General features: G+C 36.8%; 1 protein-coding gene across 2 annotated transcripts in view; it reads left to right on the top strand.

Annotated features, from left to right (window-relative positions):
- The window catches only part of BNC2 (basonuclin 2), a 230050-nt gene extending 217441 nt beyond the window's left edge, over positions 1-12609 (top strand). For both annotated transcript variants that reach the window (XM_036403395.2, XM_036403396.1), the window contains one exon: positions 11949-12609. In XM_036403395.2, coding sequence (XP_036259288.2) covers positions 11949-12609 — 661 coding nt within the window. The remainder of the gene's footprint in view (positions 1-11948) is intronic.
- The last annotated feature ends 351 nt before the right edge of the window (positions 12610-12960 follow it).

Here is a 12960-nt window from a genome sequence, read left to right as displayed (position 1 = left end):
AAAAGAAATGAAAGGGTTTTAGATTTGCCAGAAATATATGCTCCCATAAAGGAGAAAGAATTGTAGGACTTTGTTGGCATTGTGAATAAATGTAAAATGGTTTGTTTTGTGTGGGGAAAGCAGGGGAAGAGAAGGAAAGAATAAGATTGTAATAAGAAGTTATTTTTTTATGTCACTTTGGTTTTCTTTTTTTTTTCTTTTGAGCAAAGAGGGGTAAGAAAGTCCCAAGCTGTATGTCTGTGTCAAACTATAAGAGGCTAAAACACAAAATGTAAATTATAGGGTTTATAAGTTGTTGTTCCAATGTTACTGAAATTTTTTTCAGTGCTTTACAAACTTTATTGCTTATTTTATTAACTAGGGAAAAGTGTTTCACATTTCCAGTTCAATACATTTTTTTCCCCTTTCTTTCCCTCTTCCTCCCTCTCTCCTTTTCTTTGTTATGCCGGAATAAAGAAAGTAATTACAGTTCAGCCACTTACAACAGAAAATATAAATGGGACATAGTTAATTTTGCTGCCTGTAAACCTTAGGTTGTAGTTTTGTGTTTTATACAATATGCGGAAATAAAAATAGACCAGAGGTATGTGTGCCTGTGGATGTGTGTACTGAAAAAAAGACATACATTATGTTATTAGATAAGGATGTAAAAGTACAATGGATAGAAAGAGAACTTGGATTCCCTCTCAGATGGTAAATGAGCCCTTTTTCAAGATGAAGATGCATACAGATATATCTACAATATATATATATTATATGTTATGCAAGACTGAGAACCAAGATTTCATGAGGAGGGGCCCTGGCAGGAATGATAACAGATCCTGCACTGGATGTCTCTCAGGTCTGATAGCCAGATAGGGGAACAGCACTAATTCTGTAGCCTTTTTAGTCTGTTCTGTCACAGAAGGGGCACTGCTGGGTCAGTCAGCTCACTAGTAATTGTGTTTTACAGACTTCTAAAGCAATTGGCTCAGTCAGTCCCAATTCAATAAAAGTGTAGAGCGAGAGTGAGAGCACTTTTGTTCTATTTTTTACTTGAAATTATTTCATTCAGCAGTCTGTCTTTTTTATTACCAGGATTTGACATTAGCACTCCAAGCTATATTAGCATCCATTTCAGCAGTTCAGTAATGGTATTAAAAAAACACTTAACTTCAACGGTGAATGGTTGTATGACAGTACCATAAAAATCCACATTAAAAAAAAAGTATGTATTTGTCCCTGCAAATTATTTTTCATTCGTTTAACCACTTCAAAACTACAGTCTCTTGACTGGTGTTTGCAGGAGCTTTAGCAGCAAGGAAGGCTTGAAAAGGGGCTGCAACTGCAGCAACAATGGCATAAAGAGAAAAATTAAGACATTTGAAGAAGAAGAAAAATGTGATAGGAACATGCAAGCATACATACATATACAACAAAGACCTTTCATTTTGAGTGGGTGCCTGTCATTCATCAACTGAAGTAAGATTTTTAAACTCAAATCACTCGAGGTAAAATCTTTGGCATCTTCCAGATTTCTGGGATTTAATTTTGAACCCAGCACTCTCCAAGCTTGGGACGGCAGCTTAACTATCTTGGCACTGCAGCGCATTCATAAATGACTGCATTAGGTTCTAAATTTTGATTAAACATTCTGTAATTAATCAATGGTAGACATGAAGCAGTTGGCAAGGTCCAGAGCTGCAAAATGTTTAAGACATAAAACATTACAAAGTAATTAGAATGTGCTCCTTCAAGAGAAAGATTGCCTTCAATAAAGAGGTAAATGATAGCATCATGTTTATTGTGGACGTAGGCAGCCAGTGCAATATGATAAACTGCAGGAGATACACGTATCAGTAATCATCCACATTATTAGTGTCATTAATCATAATTCTAAAAATATGACAGCAGCAGCCAGCTTTTTGACCAATTTTGCCTCTGCCTGTTGGCCGTTATAACTTCACTAATAGACTGCAGAGCTCCTGTGCCTGGCAGTTTGCATTGAGAATGGAAGGTTAATTATATTTGAGCTGCTGATTCCTTCTCTCCTCGGAAAAGACTGAGCACTTTGACAGTCCCAGGAGCTCACTGCTGTTAAACCAGTAAAAGTACTTTATTGAAATTTTCTTTGTTGGTCAGGAATGAGTAGATGTTTCAAATGAGATATAAGCACCAGGCTGGGACAGCCGCTAATGTTTCTTCCAAAATAATCCTTGGACAGCAAGCTGAACTTAGATACCTTTGCACATTCTCCTGTGGATGAGTAAAAAGTTGAGAATTTAATAAATGCTGACAATAGCACGTATGGAAGGATCTCAGAGGATTGAAATTATTGAGAAGTTGGGGCATCAATAAAAGGAGGTTTTAGGATAATCAGCTATCTGTGGACCTTATAGAGGTCCTTATTTAGTAATTTAAAATTACTAATAGAGGAACCCTATTGAAATGCCACATCATATTTGGTTTTATAGTTCCTCTGGTATTATATAAATAAAAACAGCGTTTTTAGACAAACAAACATTAGGAATGAGAATTACTATTGCATTTTCATCAAAATAAATGGTTTACAGATTTGCTGTGGCACCTGAAATTGTACAAAACTATCCCTGGACCTCAGGTTTTATTATTATTATTTTGAACTTGAGGTTCAATCAATAAAGAATCTGTAAAACTCCTAAGCAAACCATGAGATAATGTGTTGCTGTGCATCAATATCTAGAGAAAATATTTGGTTTGAAATAAGAGCTAGGGGAAAACTAGGAAATCTATCTGAATTTTTTCTTTATTTCTGCATAAACCGAAACTTGGAGTTCAGTAAAATTCATGAGTGGCATGCTGAACTTTAGGGTCTGTTTGTCAAAAACTTGCAAAATTATCACTTTTGGCTCTAGCAGTAAAATTAAATGAAGGATGAAAACTTCTGATTGCAAAACTTGGTTCATGTAAAATTTAGATCATTTAGGTTTGAAAATAAATGTTAATACATGTATTCTTCATCCCTTCAGTATTTCTTAAGGGAAAATGCATCTTGTGTCAAGGACTAGAAAATACTTCAACAGAGTGGATATGAGCACTTCATGCATGACTGCAGTACACTGCACCAGCTAAACTTCTCTGTAGAGCTTGTGTAAATTGTAGAAAAAGCTTTTGAGTGATAGACAGCAGTGCTAAGCACCTGTTATGCCCATCAAAGGACTTTGTCATATGTAGAACGACTTCTTGTGCCTGTAACATTGTGACACTGCGTTAGTTCACTTAGAAAATATTCTGTCAGACAAATCCTCTTATTCTAAACTTTCTCAGCCAGTCCAGATATTAGACAAGAGTTCTGGCTATTTTGTAATGAGTCTGTTTTGCTTCCAGGCAGCTAGTAAAGTGAGAGGTTGAAGTGTTGCAACACAGTTTTGATCGTTTCTCAGCAACTTTGGCAAGTATGCCAGTTGTTGTGCTTTTCATTTGTAACATTTTTTGATCTTTAATGGACAACAATAGTAATATAATAAAGAGTTCACCATAACCTCAATGCTTCTGAGCACGCACAACTGTTGTGAATGCGTAATTCTGTTCACGCCATAAGGACCATTTCATTAAACACCTCAACAGGTGTGTACTGAATTATTGCACCTTTCAAAAGTCCCAAGCCTGACAGATTGGGTTTTTTTAATTATTTGGTAGCAAAAATTGCCAAGAAATATCAGTTTCATATTTAACCTGAGTATTTGCCCACACAATCAAATATCCTGCCTTCCTAAATGCTATCACTGCATTAACATTTTTTATGCATTCCATGGTGATGATAAATTGTTTTCTGACTCTAACTGTGGATTAAGTATGCAAAAGGCATGTTTGCCACTGCCAACAAACCAATAATTCTCACTAACATCTTCAGAGTTACAACATTTATAAAGTTGCAAAGTGGAGTAAACAAACCATCTGTTTGGCTTTACCATATATGTCATGCTCTCTTATTAGCATATTACAATTCATTTAGTAAACAAATTTGGTGATTTTGTTCATGTCAAAGTTAGAGGGAGCTTGAAGATGATTAACATTCCTGGGACAGGCACATTAATACATTGCTTCCTCTGCAAAGTTAAATGGCTTCTCAGGAGAATCACCCCTTGTTGACAAGATGAGACTGTCAATTTTGTTTGCCTGCCACATTAGGGGCCGTAAGGGGATGGGAAGCTCTGAGAAAGAGGAGCAGTGTAGGCAGCATAATTCACTGTGAATTGAAAAAAGAAGTCTAATTCTGATAAATGGTCGACCCCAATACATCCTACCTGTTATTACAACAGACGTGCCGTATCTGTGCAGTAAATTAGTTAAACCCCTAAAGAGTTTGATAGGAGCTTATCTTCAAGTGAATAATTTGAGTGTAGAGGGAGCTGTCTTCGTGACCAGTGTGAGTGATTTGTTTCATATTGAAAGGGATTGAAATGACTGGGCTCCACATCTTTAATTTGCAAGAACTTACTTGTCCTTTATTTCCTGTATTTAATAAGCACTGGGGTTTTTTACTTTTTTAATAGGTGCTGAACTGTATTTTACCTTTTGAATTTTCTTCCTATGAAAGGTTAATATTTTTCAGATTCTATGCAATTATAGGCCTTAAGAGCTGATGCTATTACCTCGTTCATGTAGAAATGCCATGGTTTTATCAGGTAGTGTAGTATTTTTGCTTTGACTCTTTCTGAAGTGTAGCCTCTATACCTACTTTTCCCCTAACACTCAGAGGCAAATTAAATATGATCAAATACATGGAAGCACTAATGTACAGACTTAAACTTTGTCCCTGTTCAGATAAATGTGAATTTTATAATTTAGGTCAGATCAGGATCTCAAACTGTTACAATCTTTGCTTAGATTTATGGATTTTTTTTCTTTTTAATTAAAAGAATGCAAAATAAAACAAATCCTGTATCAAAGACTGCTGATAGAGTGCCAAAATTAGAACAGTAAGTGAGACAATAATTTCTTTAACAGTTTCTGTTACTAATTAAATTCCAGGAACTGTTTTATTGTTGGTTCTCGTAAACAAATGGGAGAAATGATTGCTGCTTCTTTCTTGAAGAAATATCAGAATTGAGGCCATTTCTTTCTCATAAATATGTACACTGTTATATTTAGCCAGAGTCTTACTTTCTGGTTCTTTGATTTAAGCTGCATGAAACTCAGCACTTTCAGTCTGCAGAGATTCTGAGAAAGCATAAAATTCTGGGTTTTCATAAAATTCCAGTTTTCCATAGTGTTCACCTATTCTGGGCCTTTCTATGAGTTTCAGGCTTAAACAAGCAGGAAAGGTACATGAAATTGAGATAAGAACATGTTACTAAATTGTGTTCGCAACTAAAATCATGTGAAAATTTAAAACAAAACCAAAAGTCTTAATTCTCTTTGCCTTTGAGGTGAAGAGAAACAAAGAACACTTTCCTTTTACACTTCATTATAGGTAAAAATGTAGGCTGAATACTGAGCTGAAGAAAAAAATCTCACAGGAGGGGCAATGAAAATTTCATTGTTTATATTTTAAACCAGATTGATAGAGCTTAGTTGTAAACTAAGTATAGCAGGAGGATAGCTTTTATGGGGCCTGTACAACCAGAGCAGTAACTTCCATATCTAGCTTTAATAAGAGGTTCATCAGTTTGTACATAAATCACCAGCCAATTGTGTTCTGGCCTTTGATTTTCTAACAAAATCTTCTCAAACTGCTGAAGATTTTGCGTTTTCAGGTTTTATAACCCAATAGTAGCTTCTGTCTTCTTTAAAAAAAACAAATCTACTATCACTTGGAAAAAACATAATTAGACAAAAAATAATTTTATGCTTTCTTTACATGCATTAAGTCTCAAAATATAATTTTATAATGTTACTTAATGCTGGGATCACTTCTTGATCTTGAAACAAAGCCGAAGACTGATGGCCTACTGCTGTCATGTTCTGTTTGTGATTTCTTTGCAGTGTTAGAATGGTAGGGCTAGGTGGTATTAATTTATCAAATCATGTGTTTGCCAGAAAAGTCACATTCAGAATATCTGAAATGTATGTAATTGGGATGGTGGCTTTCTTGGAAATATAGGAAGAATGGTTGTGGCTGGATGCAATTAGAAATGTGGAAATAGTTTCAGAATTTTAATGAACAATACTGTTTACTTCAATGATTGACTGAGATCTTTATCAGGGAGCTTTGTCATTTACAGTCAGACAAGAAGTAGTAGCTAGAACATTTAACTGGGACATCAGTTGGCTTGGCTTTTCTGTCTCACTGCATCAAGCAGTGGAAAATGGGTTTACACAGTCCCTAACAAATGTGCATCTCTTTCATTCTCACTCCTTTTTTCTCCCTCATCCCATAATATTTAAGTATAATCATACTTTCCTCATGCTAAAATAATTAATAAAATAATACTATATGCTTAATTTTCAACAGCCTGTCCTGTTCTGAGCTGTGAACATATTCAACCTAATTTTTCATGCATTTGGTTTTGTGCCCTCTATAATGCTCACATCTAAAAAAAACAGCTCTCTTAATCTGAATTCTCTCTCTCTGCTCTGTGCATCAGAGACAAGGTTTGCCGTGGTGCAGATAGGACTGCCGCTATGGGCGCATCCAAATTTGGCCTTGAGTCATCCATAGGACTCATGCCAATTTCTATACCAGGACAAATTCTACTCTGATAAATTCCTTCTCACTCACTTCAAAATGACATTAAAAGACTGACTAAATAAAAAAACTAAACTAAAGTGGCCATTTCATTTTTTCTTTCCAACAAAAGGACAGTAAATTTACAAAATCAGATTCCTTGACAAGTGTAGAAGGAAACTGCTAAAGAGATCCCAGTCAGGATTTTTATCTCTGTAAATAGAATGTACATTTAATTGACCATATTGCCTAGGCTTATAATCCCCTTCCTTCGGTTGGTGCATAGTGCATCTGTCAGTAAGAAATTTGCAAGTAGTAGGCGGGGTGTAACCAACAATGAATTCTGTTAAAGAAAGAATACTTCCATGAACTGTGCAAGAGAAGGAAAATAGTACCACAAGTGGGATCATGCCCAGAATCAGGGAGCTTCTGTAACTGTTGTAGGATTCTGCATTGCACTGCTGCTGATATTCCTGTCTGAAAAGGCAGTGGTGAACTCAGAGGTTGACATTTCACCACAACCACACATCTTATGTGTAAGATCATTATCATTATCATCCTCATGGCAGAACTGCTCCATTCTTATGGCCAAATTCAGTCTAGTGAGAGCTTTGCACATACTTTTGCCTTCCATCTAAGTCATTAATTACAATAACTTGGAAAGTGTGGTATTTATGTCAAAAAAAATCAGATATTCTGGGTCCTAGAATTTGCTCAAACTTCCTTGCCACAACAAGCTACATTTCAAAGCATCTTGGAAAAAATACCGTCTTCATTTTTATGGGTATCTGACATGTAGTACAGACCTCAACAGGTATTCGGAAATTCTTTGCCCCAGACAGTATTTTCAGAACCAACCCTCTTCACCATCCCTTGTTCCCTAGGAACTGATGGGTATAGTAACTGAAGCAGAGTGAGATATGCCTTTAGTTAAACTCATTTGATGGCATATTTCTGTCTGGAAGACTTCAATCACCAGTTCTCTCTACACAACATTTCCACTGTGAGGATCAAATGCCATTCTGGTAGTTGATGTACAAGTGAACAATCTGGAAAGTCCAGAGGCTTTCAAAGGATTTAATTAGGTCAAATATTTTGTTTCATACACATATATTTATTTCTCCCAATCATTTATGTTCTTTAAGTTCTTGTCCCTGCAGATACAGCAGCAGTTGAAGTGTTGCAAATGACACAAGAGATGGCCTTAAATTAGCTAGCTGAGGTATGAGAAGTAATGAAGCCATGGCAAGATGAAGCTCGGCAGGTTTTGGCACATTTTGCTTCAAGATTTTCTGTCTGTTTGATGGCAGTATTCATGTATTGGCACAAATCACTCTGCCTAAGCTGTGCCTCAGCTTACTTTGGGACCACTATTTACACATACCTTGGAGCAGAGGAGAAAGACGTAAGGAACTCTGTAAATCACATCAGGGAACAGAATAGCTGAAGCAAGAAAATTTAGGTGTCATGGGGAGGAGCGGATGAAGAATATGACAGGTGGTTAGCATTGGCTGAGGGCTCATAGGGGTCTCCTAGGGTTTGGGAGTGACAAAGCAGAGGAGAAGGGGTTGTATTAGGATGGAAAATGTCTGTTTGGTATGCAAAAGGGGGTCTGAGACTTTGGGGTTTTTAACAAGATCTCAAAACTTCAGTATCTAAATAAATGAATTTTTTTCACAACTTATACCTCCTTGTCCACTAGAATATTTTCACATATGATATTTAGGGACAGTATTAAGCACAAGTGAAATAGATTAAGAAATGAATGTAAAAGAATCAATTCTTTTGAACTGTGGTTGCATAATGGAAATCGACTGCTATGAATGAACCTATGTTCAGAAGTTATGAACAGCAGAGCTAATGCACTGCCATGAGTTCATCTTTATTATTGCATTACACCTGAATCAATTGATAAAGTAGCTTCTTTTTAAGGCTAGGAATGGCACTTAATTGAATAAAAGTCAATGTAATTATATTAGGAGAATCCAACAGTACTGCTGACAGCGGAAAAGGGACACTACTGAGCAGGGTGCCAGAACTGGTCCACACATTTCTGCACATCGTTTGCCTGACAGATATTATGGGCTGGTACATACTTTAACTAGATTACTGATTGTTACTGCTGTAAGTGAGAATTTAATAAGGGAGGCATCTCTTCTTATCAGAGCATCAGCAGAGTTTGTATCCTTCCACTGGTCTTTCTCAGAATGGCCTTTATCTATCTGGGGCTTGGTGTCCCCTCTTTAACATGGCACTTTATTCTCATCTCTTCATTTAGTGAATGCTGAAGTTTTTTTCACTGCATGCCTGACTGTTGTTTTTCTCAGCACAAAACCAAGGAAATAGAAGGCACAAATGCATGGAAGCAACAATTACAGTTTTCCTAACTAGCTTGTATGCTGAAACAAATTCCCATAACACAAGAGTGAAGAGGGGAGAGAAGGGGAGAAATTATAAGTACACACATGAGTACTTTATGAGTAGTTTTCAGTTAGCCTTATGATGATAAGCACAAATGTGCTTTTACAGTCATTTAATAACTCTGGTCAGTGTGGACAGGCCTTCACAGTACGCGTTTCCTGTACTGCACTTAGCAACTTTACACAGAGCTATATTCCATCTGAAACCAGAAAGGCAGGGGACCATCAGGACCACCGTTCATCATTCATGTATGTGCACTGCATGCATCTGTTCAGAACTCATTTGTGGATAATAATCGGTATGGTGTGAATATACTTTTATTAATTTGCTTTATGTTTTCTGTATTGTGTGATTGAGTCAGTATCCATCAGGACAACAGTATAAATGATATTACAGCTGACAAAAACCAGGTTCACAATCAAGACTTTTTTTTAAGTCTGTGTTTTATTGGTTTCAGATTTTTTTTTTTTAACCAGATATGTCTGGATTGGAATGTGAATTTGTTCTCTCTCTCTCTCTCTCTCTCTCTCTCTATGTCTCCTCCCCCTCCCCTTTCTTTCTCTTTTCTCCGCTCCTCTCTCTCTTTTGTGATCTCAATTTAGCAAAAGATTAGAAAGCTGATCTTATCACAAGGTAAGCTCAGCCTTCCTAAGTGCAGTGTGGGGATATGCATAATTACACTTCTATGCCTCAAAAAAGCAATGGTGCTATATTTGCTTGTGTGAAAAGAGTATTTCCCATGTGGGACAAAACCAAGAAATACTCTCCACTTTTTTTCCGCCCTTGCCCATACCTCTCAACTGTCTCTCATTAGGAGAGAAATCCTCTGTTCTAGATCACCCCCTTACTGGAATAATTGCAAGTACACACAATTCAATTAAACTACATTTTAGTATCAGTTTTATGTCAGAGAACAGTTACTTGCATTTGCAGATGAATGGGACAGATTAGTTCTATTGCTGTTTGTTTATTCCCTTAAGTTATGTGCAACAGATAAATTAATCACAAAGTGTTAGAAAATTACAGAGATTTACTCCACATCAATTTAATCTTCCTACATTTGCATTTGTTTTATTTATTTGCATTGTATTGCTGTACCATGTTTGGGACTTCAGTTGGTTGAGAGGTATGTTTTAAAGGGTTTCTTAAAATAAAAGCTTCCAATAAGGACATATTGCTAATAGCTATTGTTCCTCTTCTCCCTTTTTTGTTAATGAAGGACCTGAATGTCTGTAAAATATTTGATCATTGTTATGTCTTCCCTTGCCAATTTTGTACCTAGTGCTTTTTGCAAATTAAGCTATTCCTATGTTAAAATTCTCTCTTTCTCTCTCTCTTTCCCCACCCTCCTCCCGCTCCCCACCCCCTTCTTCTTTTCCCTCCTACATTTGGGCTCTGATCTGCAATTTATAATGGGCAGACAGACTGGTGAGTCTGCATGTTGTAAATTGCGGGTTTGGGTCCTTAGCTTGCAAAGAATGTTATGCAGTAGAACTTCGCTAATTCTTTTTTTGCTGACTCGAAATTCAAGCCACCCTCCAAAGAAACTGAATAAATATTTGTCATTTCCTTAGCAATACTGCACATTCTGAAAACTGAACCCTAAAGTTTTCTATTACTGAAAACTTTACACTGATTTCCTCTACTTAAGCACTTCAGCAAAATGAGCATGTTCTATGTTCAGAGGTCTTTGGTGTCCGTCATGTTTGTTGGTTGCATCATTAATTCAGAAAATGCGGTTTTTCAAAGAGGGTTTCCTGACACTGCTGCAAATCAGTGAGGTTCTACTGCAGTGGATGAATAAAGCCTTTGCCAAAAGTGGAGAGCAGAATTCAGTTTCAAATAATAGGTTATTTTGCACATTTACTAACCCAAAGGCTTACATTGTTTGCAAACGTAGAGCTGTATTTCTTGAGAGCAAAGGCCCAGATCCTGTAAAACACTTTAGAGTCTTTTAATTTGCAGCTCTTGGGATCTGGTTTAAAATCTACCTCCATCAGTGACAGTTTTCCATTGTCTTGAATCTCTGCAGTAACTTCAGCAAATACCTAAACCAAACTATGCTTAAGTTTTTTGATTAATTTGAGGCAAAATTCTCACTGCCAATAATAGGGATTTTTGCTGGACATTACACTGCTTGAGTCAATCAGCACTGCATGCAGACAGTGCAGGGAAAAGGAAAGGAGGAGTGGCAGTGACAACTTAGAAGGATGAAACCACTAACTTTGATTAAGATTTTCATAAACTTACATGTAGATTTCAAAGACTTGTTCTCTTAAACCCCTCAAGTCTTCTTCATCTTGGTTTGGCCTGATTCTGGATCCCTTTATACAAGAATTAAATTACCAGAATCAGGACCTCTGACAATGCCTTATTTGGTTACCTTTATTTTACTTTGCTCAGGTATTTCACTTACAGAGTTATGTGAGTACATATATATATATATATATAAACATCTTTTTATGTATGTATGTATGAATAAGTATATAAAGACATGGCTAGACACACATTCCATATATTAATATTTTTGCCTCTTGAAGAGAAAGAAAGTCAGCAGGGATTCAGGAATCAAGAAGATCATTTTGTACTTTCTGCTAGTACAATTTATTGTTTTTTAAATTTCAAATAAAAGGCCTGTAGCTGCTGTTGTAGTCTAATGTTGAGGAGCAGCAGCTAACAAGAAAAACAATAAGGGGGGGAATTTGCTTGTTTTGTTTAGTTTTTATGTTGCAATTTGCCCACTTATAGAAAGAGTGAAATTTCCAAGCAACATGGATAGAGGATATTTTTATGAGAAATTATCAGTAAATCATAATTTGGATTTGGTGCTTGTTGACTGTATGTTTAATCAAAAATACTGTACATTTTTCCTTTTCTCCCCTCCCTCTTCCTTTCCCAGACACAGTGCTAACATAAACCTGCACCGTAAACTGTTGACCAAAGAACTGGATGACATGGGCTTGGACACTTCACAGCCTTCTCTTAGTAAGGACCTCCGTGATGAATTTTTGGTGAAGATATATGGCGCCCAGCATCAGATGGGGCTTGACATAAGGGAAGACACCTCCTCACCTGCTGGCACTGAGGATTCCCATATGAATGGGTACAGCAGGGGCATGGCAGAAGACTATATGGTACTAGACCTGAGCACCACCTCCAGCATCCAGTCCAGCAGCAGTATCCATTCCTCAAGAGAATCTGATGCAGGAAGCGATGAGGGTATTCTCCTGGACGACGTCGATGGGGCAAGTGACAGCGGGGAATCTGCCCACAAAGCAGATGCCCCTGCCTTAGCTGTAGGTATGGGCACCGATGTCCCAGGATCCCTCATGTTCAACAGTGTTTCGGTGAGCAACGGTGGGATAATGTGTAACATTTGCCACAAAATGTACAGCAACAAGGGAACCCTCAGAGTGCACTACAAAACAGTGCACTTGCGAGAAATGCACAAGTGCAAAGTCCCTGGGTGCAACATGATGTTCTCCTCTGTCCGTAGCCGAAACCGGCACAGCCAGAACCCCAATCTGCATAAAAACATTCCTTTCACTTCAGTAGATTAGGTCAAGAGGTCAAGGATGGACACAGCATAATGCCAGCTCTCAGAGAGGGCCCACTACATCTGAACTGCCATATACAGTCTCCCTTTGTATGTATATATATATATATATATATATATATATATATATATATATATATATGTATGTATATGTATATGTATATATATACACACACTCATAAATATACATATATATATATAATCTTTTCTTTTTTAGCAAAAGAAAAAAACACCAGGTGCTTTTTCCCCTTTCTTGGTTGTTGGGGTTTTTTTCTTTTTTTTTTTTTTAATAGAAACAAAAACATAGGACCTTTAATTTGGGGGAAGAGATTCTTCATAAAAAAATAAACAAAAT

Source organism: Molothrus ater, chromosome Z (assembly GCF_012460135.2).
Source record: "Molothrus ater isolate BHLD 08-10-18 breed brown headed cowbird chromosome Z, BPBGC_Mater_1.1, whole genome shotgun sequence".
Lineage (NCBI taxonomy): Eukaryota > Metazoa > Chordata > Aves > Passeriformes > Icteridae > Molothrus > Molothrus ater.
Note: the sequence above shows the minus strand (reverse complement) of the source record. Positions and strands in the feature narration are given on the sequence as shown.